This window comes from Brachyhypopomus gauderio, chromosome 7, assembly GCF_052324685.1.
Source record: "Brachyhypopomus gauderio isolate BG-103 chromosome 7, BGAUD_0.2, whole genome shotgun sequence".
NCBI classification, from domain to species: Eukaryota; Metazoa; Chordata; class Actinopteri; order Gymnotiformes; family Hypopomidae; genus Brachyhypopomus; species Brachyhypopomus gauderio.
Window position 1 is genome coordinate 19,602,328 of NC_135217.1, and position 21,347 is coordinate 19,623,674.

Sequence of the window (21,347 nt, forward strand, 5' to 3'; positions counted from 1 at the left end):
GGGGGTGAGACAGGGCTGTAGAGGGCTGGGGTGGGAATGTGGAGGGGGTGAGACAGGGCTGTAGAGGGCTGGGGTGGGAATGTGGAGGGGGTGAGACAGGGCTGTAGAGGGCTGGGGTGGGAATGTGGAGGGGGGTGAGACAGGGCTGTAGAGGGCTGGGGTGGGAGTGTGGAGGGGGGTGAGACAGGGCTGTAGAGGGCTGGGGTGGGAATGTGGAGGGGGGTGAGACAGGGCTGTAGAGGGCTGGGGTGGGAATGTGGAGGGGGGTGAGACAGGGCTGTAGAGGGCTGGGGTGGAAATGTGGAGGGGGGTGAGACAGGGCTGTAGAGGGCTGGGGTGGAAATGTGGAGGGGGGTGAGACAGGGCTGTAGAGGGCTGGGGTGGGAACGTGGAGGGGGTGAGACAGGGCTGTAGAGGGCTGGGGTGGGAACGTGGAGGGGGTGAGACAGGGATGTAGAGGGCTGGGGTGGGAGTGTGGAGGGGGGTGAGACAGGGCTGTAGAGGGCTGGGGTGGGAATGTGGAGGGGGGTGAGACAGGGCTGTAGAGGGCTGGGGTGGGAATGTGGAGGGGGTGAGACAGGGCTGTAGAGGGCTGGGGTGGGAATGTGGAGGGGGGTGAGACAGGGCTGTAGAGGGCTGGGGTGGGAATGTGGAGGGGGTGAGACAGGGCTGTAGAGGGCTGGGGTGGGAGTGTGGAGGGGGGTGAGACAGGGCTGTAGAGGGCTGGGGTGGGAATGTGGAGGGGGGTGAGACAGGGCTGTAGAGGGCTGGTGTGGGAGTGTGGAGGGGGGTGAGACAGGGCTGTAGAGGGCTGGGGTGGGAGTGTGGAGGGGGGTGAGACAGGGCTGTAGAGGGCTGGTGTGGGAGTGTGGAAGGGGGTGAGACAGGGCTGGTGTGGGAGTGTGGAGGGGGGTGAGACAGGGCTGGGGTGGGAGTGTGGAGGGGGGTGAGACAGGTCTGGTGTGGGAGTGTGGAGGGGGGTGAGACAGGGCTGGGGTGGGAGTGTGTAGGGGGGTGAGACAGGTCTGGTGTGGGAGTGTGGAGGGGGGTGAGACAGGTCTGGTGTGGGAGTGTAGAGGGGGGTGAGACAGGGCTGGTGTGGGAGTGTGGAGGGGGGTGAGACAGGGCTGAGGTGGGAGTGTGGAGGGGGGTGAGACAGGTCTGGTGTGGGAGTGTGGAGGGGGGTGAGACAGGTCTGGTGTGGGAGTGTGGAGGGGGGTGAGACAGGGCTGGGGTGGGAGTGTGGAGGGGTGTGAGACAGGGCTGGGGTGGGAGTGTGGAGGGGTGTGAGACAGGGCTGGGGTGGGAGTGTGGAGGGGGTGAGACAGGGCTGGTGTGGGAGTGTGGAGGGGGGTGAGACAGGGCTGGGGTGGGAGTGTGGAGGGGGGTGAGACAGGTCTGGGGTGGGAGTGTGGAGGGGGGTGAGACAGGTCTGGTGTGGGAGTGTGGAGGGGGGTGAGACAGGTCTGGTGTGGGAGTGTGGAGGGGGGTGAGACAGGGCTGGGGTGGGAGTGTGGAGGGGGGTGAGACAGGGCTGGGGTGGGAGTGTGGAGGGGGTGAGACAGGGCTGGGGTGGGAGTGTGGAGGGGGGTAAACATTTTGCTTTTTTCAAAAGGATCTGGATACATTCTTTAGGACTATCATGGTGCATAATACCATGAAAAAGTTTGAGCAGACTTTTCCTTTCAGTTTGGGAGCAACTTTTTAAAAAACTTTTTATTAGTTTACATTTAATTTACATTTGGGGCATTTATCAGATGCTCGAATCCAGAGAAACTTACAAAGTGCTTGGCCATCTGCTCACAGAAAGCACAAGTCAGAATTCGAGATACCCTTGAACCATACTAGAACTAACTACAGGGATCAATGCCAGTACCTTGAAATGCAAATAAACATAGATAATAAACAATATGTCAAAAACCACAGGAATTAAAAACCAATACCTAGAGGGAAAAAAAACAATCATAAATGCTATAATGTAAAGTAGAAGAACAAATGCCATCTGTAGTGTTAGAGGTCATTTAATACTCACAAACAGGTGAGTCTTCAGTCTACATTTAAAGACTGAAGGGTACTCAGCAGTACAAACAACCAGTGGAAGATCATTCCATCATGTCGGAGCCAAGACAGCCAATAGTCTTGAAGCTCGTCTTCCCTGAGTCTTTAATCATGGTGTTTCAAGGCAAGTCGTACTTGAGATCTGGAGTGCCTGAGGTATGGATCAGGCTTTAACGTGGTCATCATGTAGGGAGGGGCCGGTCCATTTTTAGGCTTTTATAGGCAAGCATCAAGGTTTTGAATCTGATGTTTGCAGCTGTGCAGCAGCAGAGTGACATGTCAATGTGGGGAAACTGAAGACCAGTCGTGCTACTGCATTCTGGATCAGTTTAGGGGCTGCCAAACATTAGCACTTCACACAAGGTGATTGGATGTCTAAGCATTGCTAAACCAAGACACATCTAAGCAGTCTTTATTGAGACCCCCTTCGCACTGCACCAAGACAGTTAGGTGAACAGATGGACTTTTGCACAGAGGCACTCACTCTGGCCCAGGTAGACTTGGCACAGGTACTGAGCATTGCTTCATCATTCTCATTGTGTCGTTTCTGAATGACTAGAAAAGAGACTAATTACTGCTCACTTTTTACTGCTGAAAACTGTGACAAGTGTAAGAAGTGCATGCAGATTAATGGCAAATGATAAGTAGCATATTTAACATGTGTAATTTAAGTCCTACATGAACAAACGCCCACACGTAATGAACACTTTGGTACACAGACTCTATAACTGCCTTTAACAGGCTGCCGTTTATATGCAATTAGAAGTTGTAATGCACATATTTTTAGCACTACTGTTGTGGGGACTATGCCAGGGAGTTGGATCTAGTCGAGATCACCTACTTGGCCTCTTGCAGTTTAACCAAAGAGAAGGTGGCAGCTCTTTGGGGATTTTTTTTTGTCACAATTACATCTGTGAATACTGTTTATGCAAAAGATATATGACGCAATTCTCCAGTGCGACAGCCCGTTTCTGCCATCAGTGTGTCCGCTGTGTGCAGGATGGTCCCCCAGCCAAATACTGTCCAGTCAGTTGTCCTGAGTCCAAGAAGCAGGGACGGCCTGGTTAAAAGGGCTAAGAGAGTCTACACGGTGTCCACTTGGCTTCTGACTGTAATTGTACTACTGTAAAATGCATCCGACATCTACCTACTCGGTGAGGGGGAACGTAAGGTGCTTGTAATACAGCAGGTGGTGCATCGATTTGTAATTCATAGGATATATACAGCATGTACATGCACTAAACATTCAGGCAGCACCTGTGCTGTTGTCAGAATGGTTAATTTCATTATAAAGGTCAATGGAATATGGCACATTTGTGTTCAGTGATGATGCCAAAAATGTCTGGATTAGCTACAGTTTAAAATTCAAGGTACAGATTACGTTTTAGGTATTACTGTAGAGTAGCTAAACTGTCAGCAAAGTGTGTAAAATTTCATATTAGTTACAATTAGGTACAATATTTGTGCAGGTGTTGAATTTTAACATTTTCCATGTCTAGACACCGTCACATGCGTGGCATAGCAATCAACCTGGGGGCACAAACCACCTCACGCACTAAATCACACTTTCAAACTTGACATGCAATACACAACACAGGGCATGCAGAAGCAGCACTCCCAGAAACCAGGCTCTCTAAATCAAAGCAGCAGCAAACATTAAGTCCTTTTGCAAATTAGACTCGGCTTGAGATTTTCTGGTACACTATGAACTAGGTGTTACTATTCTGGCTACATTTTGGAAGCAAGATAAAAACCTATTACATGTCACTCTACATGTAATTTTCTAAATCTGTGCACTTTTATTAGTTTGACTTTGCTGAACGGGCTTAAGATACCTTTGTGATTGACTTTATCTTTGTGATTGACTCCATTTGTGATTTCAGATAGGAACAGGTGTCTTTCTGTCCTGGGTGTTTAACACCTTTATACTAAGCATGGTTGTATTGGTGGGCAGTGACGTCAGTAACGCGTTACTCTAATCTTACAACTTTTTTCAGTAACGAGTAATATAACGAGTTACTATTTCCAGTCCAGTAATCAGATTAAAGTTACTTATCCAAGTAACTGTGCGTTATTTTTTTAATTTTCCTTAGTAAATATATAGATTTTTTCTTTATTTTTGGCTCCATTATACATTATACTCCATTATATAGTTATCGCTCGACTCCGCACGCTGCGCGCGAACCCGTGAGAGCGCGAGCGCGTTTTACACGTCATTCTAGTGTACAGTGTTCTCCGTAACGATATGTGGTAGTATAAAGAAACACCCCTCAAAAACAGGGGAAGGAACATTTACCTGACCAATTTTAATGTTGCTTTGTGTTCCAGGTTGCTGTCTGACTGAATAGTTCGCTTGTATTACGTTTACAAAAACATTTACAAATAATATCAAATCAAATATATTTGTATAGCGCTTTTCACAGCATATGTTGTCACAAAGCGCTTTACAGGATTTACAAGGTTAACAATACTATGGGTCCAAATCCCTAATGAGCAAGCCAAAGGCGACAGTGGCAAGGAAAAACTCCCTAGATGGTGGGGAATAGGAAGAAACCTTGGAGGTCCTGGGAGGACCAAGACTCAAAAGGGAACCCATCCTCCATCCTAATACCGCGCAGCGACACTAACCTAATGTCAGGAGATACATTGTTACCGTTAAAAATGAACTTCCAAAAAAAGTGGGTACTGGAAAAACTAATTTTGCTGCTGAATGTAACAGCTAAAGTAACTTGTAATCTAACATAGTTACTTTTAAAATCAAGTAATATGTAACGTAACTAAGTTACATTTTATCAGTAATCATATTACTTTTTCAAGGTAAGCAATCACTGTTGGTGGGTAATTTTTCAAATTTGCCAAGTTTCTCAAACTATCTAAATACAGCTTTTGCGACAATGCTCAGTAACCACAAAAGTTAGCGCCACTTTCCGTTTAATGTTAACAAATGTTAATCTGGACACCGCAAAGCTGATTTGATTTACGAGTATGCAATTAAAAACGCTTCCCCCTCAAGTCCATGACCACGCTCTAGCTTTATTGTGACACTTGACTCAAATATACCAAGGGAAGCTAGTCGATAGCACCAGGTGGTCAAGGTATCCTTCCATCAGCACAGTGTTTGTGGGGGGTTATGTATTTTTTAACACAGAGCTTGAGAGATCTCAGTGAAGGCCATGGGACAAACAAGTAATTTCTATTCTGAAAATTGAGTGAGAATTTATTCTCTCATCCCTGAGGTAAGCAATGTGAAAATGCTGACACTTTCAGAGAATTTACTGGCCCCTCAGCCTTGAAAGTCTCAACTCCCAAGGTTAAACACCACAGGAATCATTTGTCTAAGTCACCTGTGTCTGCAGCAACTCAGCCTGGTTTGACCGCTGATGCGCTGTCAGAGAGCAAGGCGGGTCTAACCCGTTTAGGATGATTCTTCTTAGCCCAAGTCTGCTTGCTGTCAAACAGGGTCACCATGGTTTCCTCATTTCTGATTGCTGTCTGACGCTGTGTCACTGTGGTTACTTTGTTTCTCCTTGCCGCCTGACAGTATGTCACCAAGGTTACCGCGTCCCTGTGTGCTGTCTTAACGGGCACGTCGGTGCTTGACCCAGGACGGCGTCTGTACTGTCACAGCCAGCCAGGGACCCGTCTCACTTGCATTATACCACCGGGCAATTTAATACCACCGGTTGTTTTGAACACAGCGTGTCACTGCTGTCGTGGTGGACACACTGCACGACCACACTGACGGGGCAGCCATTCCCCGAGTTATTACTGTGGTGCCTGGTTTACGGTGCGGCACAGAATGCAAATGGGCCCCTGGGATGTGTCTGATCAAGCATTAGTTGTTTCATCTTTGCCATCTGGTGGTGGTGGTAGGCTCCATTCCTGGCATAGGAAACATGATGTATGTCATAATTATCCATGACGTCTTAGGCCAATCTACTTCAGAGGGGTTTCAAGATAAAATGTGCAGCAGTACAGCATGAGAAAGTGATCCTTTCATTCAGCCTTGTGTAAATAGTCTCAAGCAGCCATCTTGACAGGCCACAAACACCTGTTCCAAATTGTCATAAATCAGGATGAGGTGATGGCAGGCGTTTGTGAGAGACCCCAGAGAACAATTTACGCATGATGGCGACTCTTGAATCTTCATGGCAGAATTACCAGGCTGGTAACAGGTGGGAGTTTTGACGATTGTTTGTGTAATAAACAAACAAGAAGTATGTTTTACATTTTGAAGTGCAGGAATACAGAGACTGTAGCTTTGTATGGTATTTCCACTGAATATGTACTCCCCACACTGGCTATACACTTACCTCCAATCTTCTCAGGTATTCTTCTCATTTAATCAATATTTTCCTCAGGTTTTAGGGAATTAAAAAGATAAGGCAACTTTTGGGGGGCGTTGGGGTCAGTGTGACACAGGGACAGTACTTCACCTCTTATGCGCTGCATCAGAAACTACAGTTGCCATGGTAATTTTTGCTAAGGAAGGAAAAGAAACCATAAGCGTCATGACTTAACAGCGAGATAACCGGTGTCATTAAGACAGAGGATTTTCCATCAGAGCTGACGAGCTGATCTCAACATTGCTGCTGTTTTTAATCAGCATAGCATATTTCAGTAGCGGGCGGGAACAGACGTTTTCTTTCCACACACACACACACACACACACACACACACACACACACACAGGGTAAACTCAAATAATCTCAGCACCACAGCAGAAAATAAAACATCCTTTGTAAATGAGACAAACACATAGCCAAAGCTCTCACCAAGACTTCAATGAGTCGAGTTCCCTCAAGGCTTAAGTGAACATGCCCACAGGAGAACATGCAGGAACAACCCACCACCAGAGCAACGGTGTCTGGGATCTGAACTCAGAAGGCTCGACAGCCCAGACAAATTCATTAAAATGTTGCCATTTCAATTTTGACACAAGGCAGCGTTCGTGCATCTCGTCATGACCTCAGCTCCTCTCTGATCTACACACAAACGGTCCGCTGACGCGTTCCTGATGCTCCCTTCTATATGAAACAAAGGAGGTAGACGTTCACCAGACGAGGAGCACAGATCACCAGCCGCCCTGGAGCTCGGCCGTTATCTGACCACCACCCACGTCTCACCAACTCCTGTTGCTCTTGCAAATCAGAGCTCACATAATTGGTTCTCCTTCCATGGGAGGGAGATGGTACAGTGAGTCACCATTCCACACCTAAGATGAAGTTCTACACCAGGGCTCAGGTCCACCAACGCTGGCAGCAGAGCACACAACAGTGCGAGTGATTAGGACAGGCGCCGCCCCGCCGAAGACAATGGCCCTAATTGTTTGTGATTAAAACTGATTGGACGGGTTCATTAAGTGCCGCAGATAAGGGCAACGGTCCTCTGTCTCCGGGAGAAAGGGGTGACTTTGGAGACTCTGGGACTTCGCTTAGAAATCAAGCTTCGAGGCAGACGGCGATTCTTAAGCTACTATGATTTAATATGACAACACGGTTTAACAGCACTTGCATGTTGAAGGAACATCAGAACGATGTAGCAGCACACACGTCGCCTGCATCTCTCGGGCCCAGCAGACACACCTGAGCAGATGGGAGACACGGCGCCAAAACAAAACAGTCCAGACACCAGTCAGAGATGCACACATTTTTTTTTTATTACTGATGCACCAATTACAAACACCACATATGCAGACCTCCTTTGAGAGCATTGTAAGTGTATTTTAATTTGCACTTGAGATATTAAAAAGCACAGGGTTTGGCAGTGTACACTCGTCGGGGTGGTTAAATTGAGATCTCTCCCCTCCGAACGCTCCTCAGCTGCTGGGATGCTGCAGGGCTTGTGCCATGAAAAGCTTGCCAAGATTCTGAGAGGTGAACTCCTTCACGTTCTGACAGTAGTTGTTGATTTGTCCTTGTTGAAGCACAGAAAACATGCATACATATGTAAATCACAGGGTCGTTAAGTCAGATCAGCACCATCCCTTTTAGACTATGTATAATTTTGTGCGTAATTGGATGGAATCCAATCAAGCCTATTGGAACTTTCCCAAGGAGAGGAAGCACACAAGTGGCAGGACTCGTCAATGACCAGCGCGGTCGGAATCCCGTACGGATTAAACAGGTGCAAATGGCAGTTACAGAGGCCATGAACTTTGTGATATGGCCCCAGAATATGAAATACATAGGACGGCGATAAATATCCATCTGAATCGTTATATTCGAGTTAGGAATACGGCTAGGTAAGGTACATTGGGGTGAGATGTGATTTAAAACACACAGTGATTATCCCTGATCAACTTAATTATGAACCATATGTGGGTTTTCTAAACAGATATTTACAGCCATAAAGAAGCCTTCGTTGTGTGAGTATTTCTTGCAGTGCTGTGGTACAGGTTCAGCATTTTAACATTCAGTGTAAATATGCAGTAGTCCACAGTCTGTCCTTTAAGAGACTTTACAGCTTGGGTCACTGAATGTCATATCTTGGGTTAGACCAGTGAGCTTAAGCAGGTAAAAGGTCTCGGAGAGAAAGGACGGCAGGTGTAGCTGACGGACACTGGAAACAAGCTACTGGAGGATCAGGAAAGTGGGCTCAGACACAGAGCAACTTAGGTGGTTCTGGGTGATCCCAGCCTAATGCAGCTGGTACCAAACCTTAACCCGTTTGGAGACTTGTGGAGTATGCGATGTACAAATTCAAACTAAATTGAAAGCACTTTGTACACACCCTCCGTCACCTAGGGTCTGTATGGCATTTGTGTAAACAGGATAAACCCTTACATAACAAGCTCCTCGCACAAGTCGATCTCCAGTAGTTTGTCCCCAGAAACCTATCCTTCTCCCTGCTACCCTCCTGGAACCATGGAGATGGGAAAATCAATTTGCCTACGAGTGAATAAGAGGAATTTAATGAGAGCTGATTGGTTAAGATTGCCTCCTCGGGTACCTGCGATGAGGAGGGTGTCCATGCGCGGAGGTGGAGGTGGAGGCTTGAACATCTTGCTGATGTCTTCCTCAGGCAGCGGAGGCTCGCCCCGACTCTGCCGCTGGGCGTTCTCCTGCTGACGCCTCTGCAGATACTACAGAGAGCAAAACACGAGAGAGAGAGAGAGAGAGAGAGAGAGAGAGAGAGAGAGAGAGACGGATGAGGGAGCATTGGAGAAATCAATTAATTGTGAAAGACACCACCAACGTGGGAACCTTTCTCAGCTGCACTGTCTGCACCAGCAACTGTGATCACAGTGTGGGAGGTTGAAACAGAGAAGAACTGGAGGAAATAACATGGAGCGCAGACAAGAAGAAGAGAATTGAAATAAATCCAGCATTCCACCAGTGAAATCCAAACACGGGCTTACAAACATCGCCCATTAACAGGCTTATCCATGTAGCTCAGGGGTTTTCGTTCTGTTGTCAGGAATACAGAAAAACACCCGGTAACACCGCACACTGAAGATCAATCCATCCGGTGATAATGGAGGTTTACTTCTTACGTCGTCTGATTTTGCCCACGAGCCTGAATACATCACGTTCTGCTCCGACGGCCTTCCAGACCGTTCAGTCATTACCTCCTCGTGCCAAGGTTCACGTTGCCTTGAACGCTTTTAATGGGAGATGCTCAAAACCGGAAACGGCCAGGCACCATTCGGCAGCGTGATCTTCAGCCAAGTCTAGCATGCAAGGCCACGGGAGGGTTTGAATGGGGCGCAGCCTTTCTGAACGCAATAAACGACCATCGGGAAAGAAAACGACATTTCACTCCCAGCTTTCATTACACGGACTTACACCACCACAGAGAATATTGGTCATTTCCGTTAAAAACTTTGGGGACGTGATTTAAGACAGACACAGCGTCAGTGGGGTTACAGATTAAACGGTGATCGATGTGGCGTGTATTGTGCACCAATAGGCGGGGGGGGGGAATCTGGGGGTGACTGATGTCAGATGTAATTACCCAGGATTCTGCAGTGGAATAGAGGGGCCCGTGTGTTGGAATATCGGGGCTCATGTTCTCGTTAGCAGCGTTTTGCAGACGGGTTGAACGGGCGCAGCAGTTAAGCAGAATCCAGAGCCATGGCGGCAGTGCCTTGAGGGGTTAGCATGAGGCTAACACGATACCCCGCCCACATCCAGCTGCTCTGGGAGACAACTGCAGCTACTGGGGGCCCACAGATATCCTCACATAAAGAGTTTCTTTTATACAAGTTTTATTTTGGCAGCACTGAATGATATAGGAGAGACGCGCTGTGAAGCTGAGGTTTTCTCTCCTTTCCTCCTATGATGTCTTAGAATTCCAGTGCCGAAGTAACACGCTCTCTGTAGAATAGAATAGTGCGCGTCATTCCACTGACATTTCAGCTGCTAAGCCAACTTTTCCAGCCATATTCATGGCACATTATCTTTAACCTCGATCCACTGAAAACCTGGCTTCTCTGAAATGATGAATCTGATATTGCGTCTTAAAAAAAAAAGAGACAGACACCTGATCAAACAGGTGACTTGGCAGGAATGTGTCTCAGATCTTGTTCACCACCGTCACCAAAGCACAGAGGTCTAAGCAGTGATCTCCCCAAAGCACCAGCAAGGTGAAGAGGCCTGTAGAAATGTCAAGGGCTTCTCACTGGGAACAAAACGAGAAAACGTCCATTTTGAAGGAGAAAATAACGCGCAGAATTAAAACGTCCTCATGAATCCTGCGTGACTGTCTGCTGGTTAGCTCAGTTAGAGATGATGGATGTGCACTGATTAAGGCATGAATAATTCACAGGTACTTTAAACTTCTATCCACTGGCAATGGACTACAATAATAAACCTGTGAAGTACAGAAAACTGGAGGTTTTCTTAATCAGAGTTTGACAGTTGCCAGCATAGGAGTTAGAATTGTAACAATATTAGGTTTACCAGAGTACTTTTGTGGGCCCTTAATACATACAGAACATTTTACTCCATGAGTGTAAGATCAGCCTGAAATGTTCACGTGAATATTTTCCATAAAAGAATTTTAAAAAACCCCACAGAGTGTCACTCGCAGATTCCTGCTAAATGATCAAGAGGTTGTGTCTCCACAAAGGCTTTTATAAGGAAACCTGGGACAGTGACCTTTGATTTAACAATGCTGTTTGATACCTTAGCCTGGACTGGGACAGTAGTAGTAAAAAAAATAAGTCTCCAGTTTGCTGAGAATGTACTGTGAATGTGATCGGACCAGAACATGACAATGTGAGGACACACAAATCGATAGTGTGTCAGGGGGAGAGAGAGAGACGGAGATAGACAGAGAGACAGATACAAAGAGAGTGCAAGAGAGAGACAGATGGAGAGAGAGTGTAATGTTCTTGAGCTTCTCTGAACAAGAGGTTTAGTAAAGAATGACACAGCAGTTTTGGGTCCAAGCGCCATGCCGAAGTCGTCGAGACACAGATCCTCGATCAAGAGGCAGACAGGCGAATCCCTGCACCTCTCCAGCCAAGCCTTACCAATTTCTGCTTGGCTAAATGATTTTTCTCCCCCCCTTTCATTCTGTCTTCCCCAGTTACCTACCAAATGATTTATATGAAGGGCAGAAGACATGAAGGGTGCGGTGCTCCGGTGGAGGAGAGAGGGAGGATGGGCACGTACCTGGTGCTTCTGCTGCTGCTGTTTGCTGTGGTTACGGCAGTAGCTGTTGAACTTGACGATTTCTTGGCTCATTTCGTCCACCCGGTCCATCAGCAGCTGCAGGCTCTTCTCCAGATGGTTACTATGGTTGCAGATTGACAGCCGGTTTAGCCAACCAGAGTGAGCCTCATACACAGGCGAGTGAACAGCCAAGCACGTTCGCCCCCACGGCAATATCCTCTTCAATTAAAAATCCCAGCAGACAAAATTAAGATTGGGCCGATAGGAACTACTACTGTCTGCTCTGCGGACGATCTGGGGACGGTTCCGTTCGCGCTCTCAGAAGAGCGGGAACATGTCCCACACCTCCAGCGCTGGCCTCGTCCCATTCTCATCTTTCACTTCCCCCTTTTCTCACATTTTCCTCTACCCATAATCCACTAAGTAGGAGAGAAGTAACCTTTTCTGAGAATACTGTGGAATTACGCCGTCTTCAGCAGTTGGCCACCCACTAAACTCTCCCTGGGGAACATCGGTGAGCTCTGTGCGTTTGGACCAGCACGTGTGCTCTCTGTGCCTCTTGGTATTTGCTCAGAGAGGAAAAGGGCAAAGCGGTGCACATTAAGAGAGAAATTACACCCTGAATGCATTAATGCATCTCCTTCCCTGGCTGACACGAATGGCTGCAAAAGTCTACACGTCTGCCTATTAGACACAGCAGGTCCTGCACGGCTTTGAAATGCAGATAACTGAAGGAGCGACTGACCGAGGAAAGAGGAGGCTTGGTGTAGTTAGAAACGCTTTAGCCGAATCCGCCATTAACATAACTTAGCGAGTCGTCCGTTCTTGAACGACGTGACTAGCTTGCCAGCATAATTCAGACTTTTGTAAGTACATTTACTTGTACAGCCACAAATGCTGCTGCAGTATCCGGTGCAAAAAAAAAATGGAGAACGTGGCCTTTCTTGTTACTCTGGATTTATGTGCTGCTTTAGGTACCAGAGTCCAGAACATCAGTTTGTAAAAGTGGGTTGAGTCTGTCTGCCAGTGCCCCCGACTGGCTATGGACGTGCATTACAGGAGACCGTGTTTGTGTCAGGCTTTTGAGGGTGTGTTTCTGACGCACACAACACTGAGGCGTTCCTTAAACATCTGTTCTTGAAACACACATATTCCATCAACAATGCTGCCACTGGCTGTCTGTGTGAACAGATTCCCTCACGCTTGGCGACGGTAGCGTTGCTACATGTTTACCAACAGCGTTGGGGATATAGAAGTGTCACGTTAACCATGTGGGAGGTTCAGAATCTTTTTTTCCTTCTTCCCCTCAACACTGTGCTGTTTTTCCGCTAACATTAGCTTGGGAAAACCTCTTCTTCCATAACAAATATATTCTTCTGTCCAGTTCACACAAACGTCCTTTGCTGTCCCTTTGCCCCTCCATGTACTCCTCGGGAAAAATAACTTATTTTATTTTTTTAATTGCCATCTTAGAATAAGCTGTCTCTAATTAGAGAGAATTTCACTAATGAAACTAAAAGGAATGGAAATGTAAGCAGAACTTCAATATTCATGACAGCTAACCTACCTCAGCTCGCCTGGTAGATAGAAGCAAGCAATTAAAAGACTGAGGGGGTACAATGTTAGTAGTGTACCTAGCCAATTAGCTAGCTTATAGAACTCTCAATATTTCTGTGAAATGAGCTCATATGCTGTTGAGCAGTGTTTTAAGGGTCTGTGTGAGTATGGCACTGGTGTGGTTCTGGTTTAATATAATACTGTGAGTTTGCTTCGTCGTGATTGGCTGTATAAAAATAAGTGAGGAAACCGAAGGATTTAAGCGTTCAGCACACGTCTGTGTTTGGGGATGTCCTGATTTCACCTGGCTGCTGACCTGCTCACTCACTGTCCATCTAATCTGGAAAACTGGATGAAGATGAACCTGCAAGCTTCCATACAGCCACCAAGCCACAGACACAGAGTCTCTTAAATAAAGTGGGCAGTCCAACTTGCTTGTCAAGCTAAAAAAGTAAGAGACTCTGTGGTCACACTTTACTCCAGCCTGCAATTCCCATTAAGTCTCCCCATGACAGTAGCACAGCTGCTCTTCCCTGGACAAACAAGACCACGGCTTTATTTACACTGGGAACTCTCAGCATGACCGTGTCTCTCCTGGGAGCTGCACTAGCAGTATAAAGCAGGCACATAATAACAATAATTATATAATATCAATCATAAACATCATTATTATTAGTATTATTAACAATTTATTATTATTTAGTAGCAGTCCTGCTAGTTGCTCTGGATATCCCATCACCTGAAGAGTAACTACACGCGATGTGTTCTGACCTGCTGGAGAGAGCGAGTAACTACACGCGATGTGCTCTGACCTGCTGGAGAGACCGAGTAACTACATGCGATGTGCTCTGACCTGCTAGAGATACAGAGTAACTACACACGATGTGCTCTGACCTGCTGGAGAGACCGAGTAACTACACGCGATGCTCTGACCTGCTGGAGATACTGAGTAACTACACGCGATGTGCTCTGACCTGCTGGAGAGACTGAGTAACTACACGCGATGTGCTCTGACCTGCTGGAGATACAGAGTAACTACACGCGATGTGCTCTGACCTGCTGGAGAGACTGAGTAACTACACGCGATGTGCTCTGACCTGCTGGAGAGACTGAGTAACTACACGCGATGTGCTCTGACCTGCTGGAGAGACTGAGTAACTACACGCGATGTGCTCTGACCTGCTGGAGAGACTGAGTAACTACACGCGATGTGCTCTGACCTGCTGGAGAGACTGAGTAACTACACGCGATGTGCTCTGACCTGCTGGAGAGACTGAGTAACTACACGCGATGTGCTCTGACCTGCTGGAGAGACTGAGTAACTCGTGCTTGTCGGCCACAGTGCTCTTCTCCTCCAGCTCCCACATCAGCACGTTCATCAGATGGGAGTTCTTGATGACGATGGGCACTTCCTCGAACATGTGCTCATAGCCAATATTGGCCTTCTTCAGCCTGTGAATGGCAAGAGACAGAATCGTTTACCACTGGCCTATAGTCAGCTCCACATTCACAAAAATCACATTCATTACACTCAAAAATCAATAACCTTTCTGTACACACACCCAAGTAGATCTGGGCTGCTGTGCGTTCAGCGCACACATTCCAAGTATGACATTCAGTACAGGACAGCCAGACAGTGAAGACCGAGGTCAGCAGAGTCCAGTGAAGTGGCATTAATATTTCACGCCAGAGTCCCCTTTGCCCACAGCCTGTTGTGTCGGGGCTCCGGGCCCGGCGGCCGGCGCTACGTGCCCGGGTTTTGCGGCGCCACTTTCAAGGCCATCGCTCCTTCGCCGTTAGCTCGTCTCATTACGCTTCCTTCTCCTCGCAATTTAAAAGCAATTGCCATCTGGCAGGGAGGCAGGGCGAAACCGAGAGCTTTGGACGCCGGATAGTTCGGCCGGGACTGATGACTGAGCCCTCCAAGTCCGCTCGATCTGCATTCTGGTTTTTTTTTTTTTTACCTGCCTGCTGACGACCAGCGTGGCTGGGGGGGGGGGGGAGGGGGGGGAGATTTGGTGCTGCCTTCATGTTGTCTATTGGGAACGTACCTGTCAGTTATGGTTTTAAGCACCGCCGTGTGGTTTAGAGAACACGCTTCCTGGGTGATCCCTTCGGTTCGGTGGTGCGTCTGTGTGTGCGCGCGTACACGTGTGGGTGTGTTGCTTACCCCTCTGGAGAGAAGTCTTTCTCTTTACAAATCTCCATCAGTTTGGGTGTTAGCCTGTATGCCTTGAGGCACAGTGAGCCTTGTGCCGTCTTGAGGGGATCTACAAAGGAAAGATGTTACAGAGCGGCAGCGTTATTGTCTCCGCGACAGGCAGTCGTTCCGTCTCCCCACCTCTGTCTCCCCGTCTCCCACCCAAGGCATCGGAGCGTTGTACACAATGAGCAGTGCCCGAAGTCAACGCACCAAATCAACACAACGCCAGAGCAATCTTTTACAATTAGTATCACTACGCTTTCTGCTTGGAGACATACATACCAATACTCACCCGTCATCACTCCATTTTGGACCCAATAGGAGGTACTAGAGCCAAAATTGAATGATCCGACACGCGTTGCGGCCTTGGTCGCTAGCTATCTAGGAAGTCCATACGCCTGAATGACTAAGTGAATGTTATCAAAGGTCTTAAATAGATCACGTTCTTGTTTTGCGTACGGCACGGAAATACGCGAACGTGTCAGAAAGGTCGAAAACGAAACCGTTGTAGAAACAGCCATCACCTTGTCTGTCTTGGCTCTTTCACGGAGACGTTTAATTCATTTTTTGACAAACCAATCTCAAACGCGAGACCCAAAAGGTCAGCCGGCGCGGGGCTTCCTTTCTCCTCACGAGGAGGCACGGGCCACAGTGCTTGTCGGCGGTTTTCGTAATCGAGTTGTAACTGAATTAATGTGGCTGGCAGACAGTAGTCAGAAGGCTTAGGAATGCTTTCAACATCCTTATGGGCCCAAGCACTCTCGGGTGCCTCTTGGACTGGCCGTGCTGCCTCTGGAGATTGGAAACAAACGCGATGTCGTTCTCCGAGAGGGGAGATAGATTGATATATTACGAGCAGTTCAATGGAAGATCATGCGGAGATAAGATAAAGTCAGCTTTAATGGGCCGTATAATCTGGGCCCCGGCGGAGTCGTTTTGCATGACCTGTGTTTATCTGACCGTTCATACGAGCAACGGCGAGTTACTTCGCTTGATCAAGACAAACTAATAAAACAGATCGAAAACCCAGTGCAACACCAGCCGAAACCTTCCCAGGCCAGACGAGTGTTAAGCAACCTCATACATATGCGAAAAGGCCTCGAGGTCTTTTCTCAACTTCCTTCCTCACGATTATGGGTCACATCGGTGCCGGTTTTTTCTCAGGTTTTCTTCCAGGGCTCTTTAATATGGCGGTGTGCATTATTGATGCCTTTTAAAGAGGCCGTGATTAAGTATATGCAGGAGCAGCCGGGAGCCTGCACTGGTCCCCACTGGCCCCCAACGCCCACCTCTCCAGAGGACGGCAGCAGATTAACGAAAAGGGAGCAGCGATCCCTGACCACCCCAACACTCCATTCCTACCTCTCATTATACAACCGGCCCAGCGAAAGTGCTAAATTAATAGTGCTCTAAACACATTGGCCATGTATAGAGACGCATATCACATTTATTTCAATGCAAAAACCTTAATTGAATAGATTAATAAAAAGTATAAATGTGGACAGCATGAAAAAGCTAAGAGCACCATTTAGCATTTCCGACAGAGCTCCATCATCACCATCAGCGACGGTGTAGTAGGGACGCTAATTACGGGTGGATTCTAGGCAAGCTCACTACTGCTCGTGAGATTCTGAATGGTAATTTAACCCGCAGGTGTTGTTGTATGACAGATCTCACAGCACCAGGCTGGAAATCGGCACGATTGCTCAGCTCTTGGGGGGTATGGGGGGTGGGTCACTGGAGAGAGAAGCCTTACCGTAAATGAGCACCACGGATTCTTCGATGGCGTGCTGGTAGCTGAACTGGGAGTCCAGCAGAGCCCTGCTCACGAAGGAGCCGTAGTACGTGGACTGGTACCAGCCCACGTGGAGGTGGTCAATGTTGACGTGACGCAAACTCCTCATCATCTCCATCTGGTACTGAACTGGGGGTGGGACGGAGGGAGAGAGGTTAATGTCTAATTACAGTTCTAGGTACAACAAAGGGTGTCAGATCATTAAGAACATCAATGAACACAGAACACTAATGACAGCGAAACAGCAATCGAGCCATTACAATTCCCACAATGCATTGAGATGAAAAGGAGAAGCTGTCCTAAACTGTACATCTGGGTAATACTGTTATTACCGATGCTCAGATCTGAGGTAAACAGAGAGTGACTGCGAGAGAGAGAGAGTGTGTGTGACAGCGAGAGAGAGAGAGAGCGAGCGAGAGCGCAGGAATGTGTCAGAAAGAAGCACACCGGGCGTGAGAGTATCAGAGCCTGTGAGAGAAGGAGAGGGTGGATTTGGCAGCACTGCCAAGACAAAAGCGTGAAGAGGGCACAGGTGTGAACTTTAATGATGCTTCACACAGGAAGCTCACGACACAAGCTGAACATCGTCGCACTTCCACGGCCGAGACGAGGGGTGTGTGATAAGGAAACACCATGTTTGTAAACGAGAACGCTAAATTACCGCCTCTCCCACACACACACACACACACCCGCACAGCTGCAGCGGTCGCCCGCCACGAGAGGCACCAGGCTGCTGGTAGACCACAGTGGGTGGGGGCACAGGAGGGCAGGGGGCTGGGTAGTTCGATTTTTGTTTTTTTTTTTTACAAACATCTAACGAATTTATAATGAGCAGCTTAACAGGCAGTGCCTGGATCTCTCCCGGAGGCCACAGTGGAGGAAAATGTTCGTCACGCTCCTCTTCCATGGACGCGGACAGTCTGACGGGCTGTCAGCCTCTGGAGAAGGAGCTCCACAGGCTTCTGTTTCTACTGGATGAGAATGGGAACAGGGCAGGCCAGCAAGGAGAACAGGCACACGTGACCGACGCAGGAGCGCCGCGTCCTCCTTAAGACGTGAGACGAAGCAGCAGTTTCCCCTTGCGGCGGTTCGTACGGGCCTGTACGCTGGGAGCAACAGACCACAGCGAAGCACCACCCGGGTAAAGAAACCAGAACCTTAAAGGACGAGAGCGAGTCACACAAGGGGCGTCTGTGGCCCCGCCCACGGCCCACAGGCCCCGCCCGCAACCGAGCCGGCCGCGTTTGGGACGGACCTGAAAACACTCGGAGGGTTTAATGGGGGGAGCAGAGACGTGAGAACTGCGGAGCATCTCCAAACACACGGTAAGACCCCTGCAAACACCGCTGACACCAGGAGGAAGCTGATGGGTTGGTGTGGGGCTGAGGAGGCTCTGAAATTGGTCTGGGACCTGCCAGACAAGCCTGCCAGGCGTTCCCGTGGAGACAGAAATGTTTGACACACAAAGACGTGCTGTGCCTGCCAGGGCCACGGGGAATCACACACACACACACACACACACACTCACACGCCACCACAGACACGTACACACACGCCAACACAGACACGTACACACACACACACACACACACACACACACACGTACACACACACACTCACACGCCACCACAGACACGTACACACACACACACGCCACCACAGACAGGTACACACACACACACACACACACGCGCGCGCCCAGCTCACACGCCGCCACAAATCAATGCCTATAAAGTCAAGAGTAAGGGCTGGATCTCTGCACTGGCCTTACGTTGCTTTTCCATTCTGATACAGGTGCGTAATAACATTCTTACAGTTTCTCACCTCCTATTTAGTTGCTCTAGTCACCAATCTAAGCTCTCCACAACAGTAGGCAGTAATACTCCAGCGAGAAAAGAACCTTCTATTATTATAATCATAAAAAACAACTTGGCTGAGACATTTCTTTCCCCGGTTCTTGACATATTTTTTCATCTGCGTTCAATGACCGGTGACTGGTCTTCACATCACAAAAATATAAATGTTAATAATAATAAATAAGAATCACTCCCCATGGACAGAACACGGAGTGGATTTTTATCAATATCGTTCACTTTGGCGACTGCAAAGAGAATTCACCCATCACCACGCCCTAATGCTCTAGTCCTGAATAGGAATGAGGCAGTGAGATGCAATTTACCATGGAACCGGTTTTGCGCAAGAGGAGGGTGCGTGGGAGAGACATTTCAGATGCACGGTAGAAACAGAGTGAGTGATTTAAACCGCCGGGCCCCTGCTAGCACTGGAAGCCCTTGGCGTTCGCCAAGAAAGCTATGCTGATAAAGTAAACAAACCCAATGGTGTTGCAAAAAATTCTGATCTCCATGGCTGCATTAATTCCAAACGCTGCGTTACACATTTAGCAACATTCTTCCAGTTCTGGAATCTTCCTTGCTTGTAATGTGCTCCGGAACCAAGCCAACTGAGAATAGTCTGGCACACAGCTTTAAAGTTGCATTAAAAGGTCCTTTCCATAAAATACAAATGGTGACTCTGCCAAACGATTTGCTATTAGATAAAAAAAATTAAAAAAAGAGAAAGCTTATGGGGATCTCCAAGCTTGTGAGTCTAGTAAAAATGACCGTTGTATCCCATGAAGCTGATATAAACACAAAGTGCTTTTAACAGAACAGGAAAAGCCCAAGATGTATTTGCATAATGTCGAGCGCTGGGTGCCTCCTGCCAGCTTTTAGTGGCGATCGCCGATTTCTGTATTTTGGGGGTGACGCACTTCAAGTCAATTTGGGCCCTGGCCACAATCAATCGGGGGCTAAACTCTGCTCGACAAGAGCCCCCATGGAGACCCATTCAAGTAAGGTTCACCTTCATTTTTGTGCCACAGGAGCCATAATGAAGAAACAAGGCCACTTCCATTTACTGTTTAGCAAAGTCATGGCCAACTATCCAAACACCACGAACCATGTAGGGGATCTGACGGTTTAATATAGCAACTGACCTTCATGATCTACTCTTCAAGTGAACTGCAGACATTGTGACATTTAATGAGCTTCAAGTAAAACTGAGCCACCAATAACGTGGTTCCATGCTATATTCACAGCCTAACAGAGTCTCTTCCTACCAGATTACTGTGCTAATTGGCTTAACCATACCAGGCATCTCTGTCAAGGTGTGTGATGTATTCGAAAAACAATTCATCACAATCTGGAACTTGAAGAGAGATGAAGAGCTCATACCAAAAAAGTATATGTACTGAGTGATGCTCAGTACATATACTGAGTGGTTCAGTTACACATTCAGATATTTCTCAAAGCAAAGTTACGTGGAAACTTTGTCAGGCAAGAGTAAACACTTCCAGAGGTAAAACGGCAAATCTATTCAGCCACCTTAAAAGCAAAAATCTGAAGTACTCTGCCGATTGTGTTTCACTCAGGTCAGTACAACCACACTCATCTGGATCTCAAGAGGTCCAGAAACGGTTATTGCTGACCAACCTGTTGAGGCAGGTCTAAGAACCACAATAAAAGCAGCACAACAATGCTAAGAGGCGTCAAAGGTGGTCACATTCCCTCTAGCTAAAGATATCGTTCTGTTCAAAGCTGTGGGCAACATGGGATTTAAAGAAAGTGAGATACACAGTATGATCTGCCAAGTCTCAGATATTTTTTGAATACCACTGTCCCCATATGTGCAGAGAATGCCAACAGTGGATTTCTTACGAGTGACTTATGCTCCAGTCATACATCTGAGCTGCACTGGAGTCTGCACGTCCATTTTATTGACGACTGGAAGCTAAAGAGTGCACGTCTTCAAACAAACGACTCCCACACCGGAGAGCCGACTGCCCGCGACCCGAAGGAAGCTCTAGTGACTGAGGTGCGAGGGAGGACCAAACGGCTTGAAAACAGACGGTGGCGTAAATGTGGCAATTGCCTTGCGACTCAGCACCTGGACTAACCTGCCGTGATGAATTAAAGCAATAAAAATATACTACTAGATAGATAGATCACTTTATGAATCCCAGAGGGAAATTGACAACAGATTACCAAATTGACATTAGATTACTAGTGTCAGAAGTAGTAGTATTTACACTTATGGGCCAAAAAACTGCCTAAAT

The 21,347-nt window shown here is 47.7% G+C and overlaps 1 protein-coding gene across 1 annotated transcript in view; it reads right to left on the bottom strand.

The window, feature by feature from the left end:
• Window positions 1–7,692: 7,692 nt before the first annotated feature.
• eif3ha (eukaryotic translation initiation factor 3, subunit H, a) overlaps window positions 7,693–21,347 on the bottom strand; it is a 32,234-nt gene continuing 18,579 nt past the window's right edge. Inside the window, exons 3-8 of the mRNA XM_077012359.1 lie at window positions 17,195–17,362; window positions 15,406–15,505; window positions 14,538–14,687; window positions 11,679–11,799; window positions 9,010–9,142; window positions 7,693–7,974 (exon numbers count right to left, since the gene is read on the bottom strand). Of these exons, the coding sequence (XP_076868474.1) occupies window positions 7,877–7,974; window positions 9,010–9,142; window positions 11,679–11,799; window positions 14,538–14,687; window positions 15,406–15,505; window positions 17,195–17,362 (770 nt within the window). The 3' untranslated portion in view covers window positions 7,693–7,876. The remainder of the gene's footprint in view (window positions 7,975–9,009; window positions 9,143–11,678; window positions 11,800–14,537; window positions 14,688–15,405; window positions 15,506–17,194; window positions 17,363–21,347) is intronic.